The sequence below is a fragment of the Pinus tabuliformis genome, chromosome Q (genome assembly GCF_031772625.1).
Source record: "Pinus tabuliformis cultivar Carrire ecotype Pingquan chromosome Q, CPIR1, whole genome shotgun sequence".
Taxonomy (NCBI): Eukaryota; Viridiplantae; Streptophyta; class Pinopsida; order Pinales; family Pinaceae; genus Pinus; species Pinus tabuliformis.
The window spans coordinates 431,323,746-431,327,970 of NC_142296.1; the positions used below are offsets into that span (position 1 = coordinate 431,323,746).

General features: G+C 44.9%; 1 protein-coding gene across 1 annotated transcript; it reads left to right on the forward strand.

The window, feature by feature from the left end:
* The first annotated feature begins 336 nt into the window (after positions 1–336).
* LOC149220068 (uncharacterized) lies at positions 337–1,254 on the forward strand. Its single transcript, XM_089386991.1, has one exon. It carries the CDS (start codon positions 337–339, stop codon positions 1,252–1,254), a length of 918 nt encoding a protein of 305 aa, XP_089243117.1.
* The last annotated feature ends 2,971 nt before the right edge of the window (positions 1,255–4,225 follow it).

Here is a 4,225-nt window from a genome sequence, read left to right on the forward strand (position 1 = left end):
TATTCTCATACTCAAATTGCCAAGTTCAATTATTGTAGAAAGCTTGATTCTTTCAGCTTCACAACAAAATTTCAGGTATCCAATGAGATTATGGGTTTAGAACTACCATTATCTAATTTGGATTTCAAATTCAAATCTGAGCATTGAAAAGTGATCTGCAAACGTTTCAATTAGATTTCAATTCACATGATTAGCAATTTGACCCCCCAAAAAACACGTTTTAATTTCAGACATAGACAATCAGAAGTCCCTTGGCTTGATTTTTACTAGACAGTAGGATGCACAGTGTTCATATGAATCCAGTACTTGGAGAAAATATTAAAATCCTGGGGCTCTATGGCGCAGATTGACTCTATTACAGACTTCATGAGAAGACTGTTGGATCTACATGATTTGGTTGACGTCCCTATGCAGAAGCCCCTTCCAACCTGGAGAAATAGGAGAGTGGGACAAGCTACACTTGCCCGTAGACTAGACAGATTTATTCTCAAAGGGACATTGATTCAAAAACTCCATCGTCTTAAACAATGGGTTGGATCGGGAGGCATATCTGATCACTCTCCTATCCTTATGGAGATCATGGGCCCCCTTCCAAAGCCGAAATCTCCATTCAAATTCAATCACCTCTGGCTCGAGGATCAGAGTTTCATCAATCTGGTATCCAATTTCTGGAGGACACATCCTATTGACAGAGAAGCATCATTGGCAAGAGGATTTGTCAAAAACCTTACAGAGCTCAAACACTTGACTATTGGATGGGCAAAAGAGAAGAAAATCAGAGAGGATGCTCAGCTCATTAATATAGAAGAAGAGATTCATGGCCTCCTAGATGACCAGAACCAGGCTTTTGGATCCATGGGGGACAAATCTCGGCTATTGGAGCTCGAAAATCAGAAGCACAGAATCTTAAAACTCAGAGAGGAGTCCCTGAGGCTGAGGAGTAGGGCTGTATGGCTCAAAGATGGGGATGAAAATTCCCGTTTCTTCCACAATTTCGCAAAAGGAAGAAGGCTGGCAAATACTATTTGGAATCTTCCTATGCCAGACGGAGGAGTGGCTGATTCTTTCAACAAGCTCTCACAGCTTGGCACCTCACATTTCAGGCAACTGTACAAGAATCCGACGGGCACAAATTTGGCAGAAATCATCAATGTGGCATCACATTTCCCCAGATATGTAATGGAGGAGGACATTGATTCTCTCACAGGACCAGTCACTATGGCAGAGTTGGAGAGCACCATCAAATGGTTTTAGAGAGAAAAAAGTCCAGGTCCGGATGGATGGACCATAGAGTTCTACTTAGCCTTTTTTGAGCTTCTTGGAGAGGACATCCTGAGGGTGGTGGAGGAAAGCAGATTGACGGGACAAATCTATGATGCAATAAACACCACTTTTATAGCGCTCATTCCCAAATCAGACTCCCCCTCATCATTTGACGATTACAGGCCTATTTCATTATGCAATGTACTTTATAAAATCATCTCCAAGATCATTGCCAATCGGATTAGGCCCATTTTATCCAAACACATCGGGCCCCAACAGTTTGCCTTCCTGGAAGACAGACAAATCCATGAAGCCATTGGATCTGCGCAGGAAGCTATACACTCCATTTGGACAAAAAGGCTTAAGTGCATCCTTCTCAAGATTGATCTCTCCAAGGCTTTTGATAGAGTTAGCTGGCTCTATATCAAAATGATACTCATCCACTTAGGCTGCCCCATCCTCTTCATCAATTGGATAATGGCATACATCACATCCCCCTCGTTCAGCATCCTTATCAATGGAGCGGCCTCCCACTTCTTCCACTCTGAGAGAGGCCTTAGGCAGGGATGCCCCCTATCTCCCTTGCTCTTCCTTGTTGTGATGGAAGCCCTGAGCCGCCTCATCATCTTAGCCAAAAGAGCAGGTACTCTCAGGGGATTGAAGATCACAGACGAATGTTTTATCACACACCTACTGTTCGTTGATGATGTGCTGATCATGCTTGATGGAAGGATGCAGGACATCACTACATTCAACCGCATCCTAAAGCTCTTTGCACAAGCTACTGGAATGGAAGTAAACCAGGCAAAATCCTCCATCACTCTGGTTGGAACATCAGTACAGGAATCATTCACTGCATGCCAGGTATTTCCATTCACCAACCATCCTTTGGATAGAGGGCTTAAATACCTGGGGTACTGGCTCAAACCAACCTCACAGAAGATTGCAGACTGGGTATGGCTGGTTGCAAAAATAGAGAAGCGGATCACTTGCTGGAGTTTTCGATATCTATCTAGAGCGGGCAGATTGACTTTGATTAAATCTGTACTGGAAGCCACCCCGGTTTTTTGGATGGCTCTGGCATGGATCCCTCGAAACATATTATCAAAAATCCAGAGAATATGTAACAGATATCTATGGGGAGGAAAACAGGATAAACGCACATTTGCATGGACCAGATGGAACTCTATTGCTCTCCCAAAAAAGTGGGGGGGATGGGGAATAAAGGATCTTCCCACATTTGCACAGGCCATGGCAGCAAAGATGGGATGGGCACTGATGACATCACACAGCCTCTGGACCTCCATTGTTTTCCACAAATACATTTGGCCTAGGAACAAGCTGGACTGGCTTAGAATGCCATCATGGAACAAGGTGGGTATATCATCTGTTTGGAAGGCTGTGCTTCACGCCCTGCCCCTCATCAGGGATAACATCGTTTGGAGGATTAACAGCGGTGACTGTGCCCGTGTGGGCCTTGACCCGTGGAATGGTAGTGGGGGTCGGCACAATCTACCTAGGGATCTAATAGACTGCTTATGAGCACAGCATATATTTGTGATTGCACAGGTCGCGGACAGGGATCGCTCAGACATGTTTCACCAAGCCTGGAAGACGGCCAACCAACTACACCTCCCTGCTAGATGGCACTCGACCTGGCGCGAATATTGCACTGCCCTATCTGAATCTCATATCAGGATAACAGAAGGTCCGGATGAATTGATTTGGTTTCTTGCTGACAGTGGTAAGTACTCACCAAGGGAGGGTTATACGCAGCTTAATATTCAGAAAAAGCCAGGGGTCCTTGATAAATGGTGGAGACAGATTTGGAAGCTTGCTGCATCTCCCAGATCAAAGCTGTTCACTTGGTGTGTACTCCGGAGCAAGGTTCCCACAGGTGATTTCCTTATGAGACGCGCCATACAGGGCCCGACGTGGTGCATTCTCTGCAAATCTGACTCGGAGACCATATCTCATTTATTCCTTCACTGTCCGATGATGCAACAGATCTGGCAAAACATAAAACCCTTCATCCCATTCAATGGCGACTGGAGCGGGCCCGATCCGATCAGCTCATGGATAGATTGGACAGCGAGGCATAAGGGCACGAAACTGATCAACCTGCCTGTTATCATTCTATGGTCTTTGTGGAAAGTTCGGAACAGATGGACATTTGAGGATATAGCACCCCACTGGCCCCTCATCGAGGTTGGAATCATCTCTGCTTACAGAGAGTTACCTGAGCCGCCTCCCCCAAAAATTCGCCATCCAAATCCTCTGCCCAATATTGATCTATCCACCCCTTGGGCATACTTTGATGGAGCGGCAAATGCTCAGAGTTGTGGGGGGGGCATCATTCTGCATCATAACCTTACTCATTCCTATCACATCAAAGCTGGCTTGGGCATTGGAACCAATAATTATGCAGAGCTCATCACACTGCGGCACCTCTTGCATTTTGCACTATGTCATCATTACACTAGAATAAACATCTTTGGGGACTCGCAGACTGTTATAAATTGGTTCAATGATATCACGATTTGTCACATGCACACACTCAGAGCTATCATGGATGAAGTGCATCGATTAAAAGATGCTTTCTCACATATCTCTGTTACACACATTTACAGGGAGCATAATATGGACGCTGACAAATTATCCAAGGAGGCAGCGGTGATGGATCGTGGCATCTGGGAGATTACGGAAGTTTTGGGCCAGCAGCAACAGAAATACTACCACCAGCCATATATAGATCAGGACTACCCAACAGGGGGTCCTCACCTCGCATAAAATAAGGAAAACAACATCCACAGATCACTGATTTTTGCACAGCAAACACAGAAAATTCACAAGGATTATGCTATCAGAATAGTTGCAGAAATTGAAACAACACATTTACAGACAATTGATAGAATGTATTGATGTAAATTTTGAACTTTTGTACAGATCCTACAGTGATCGC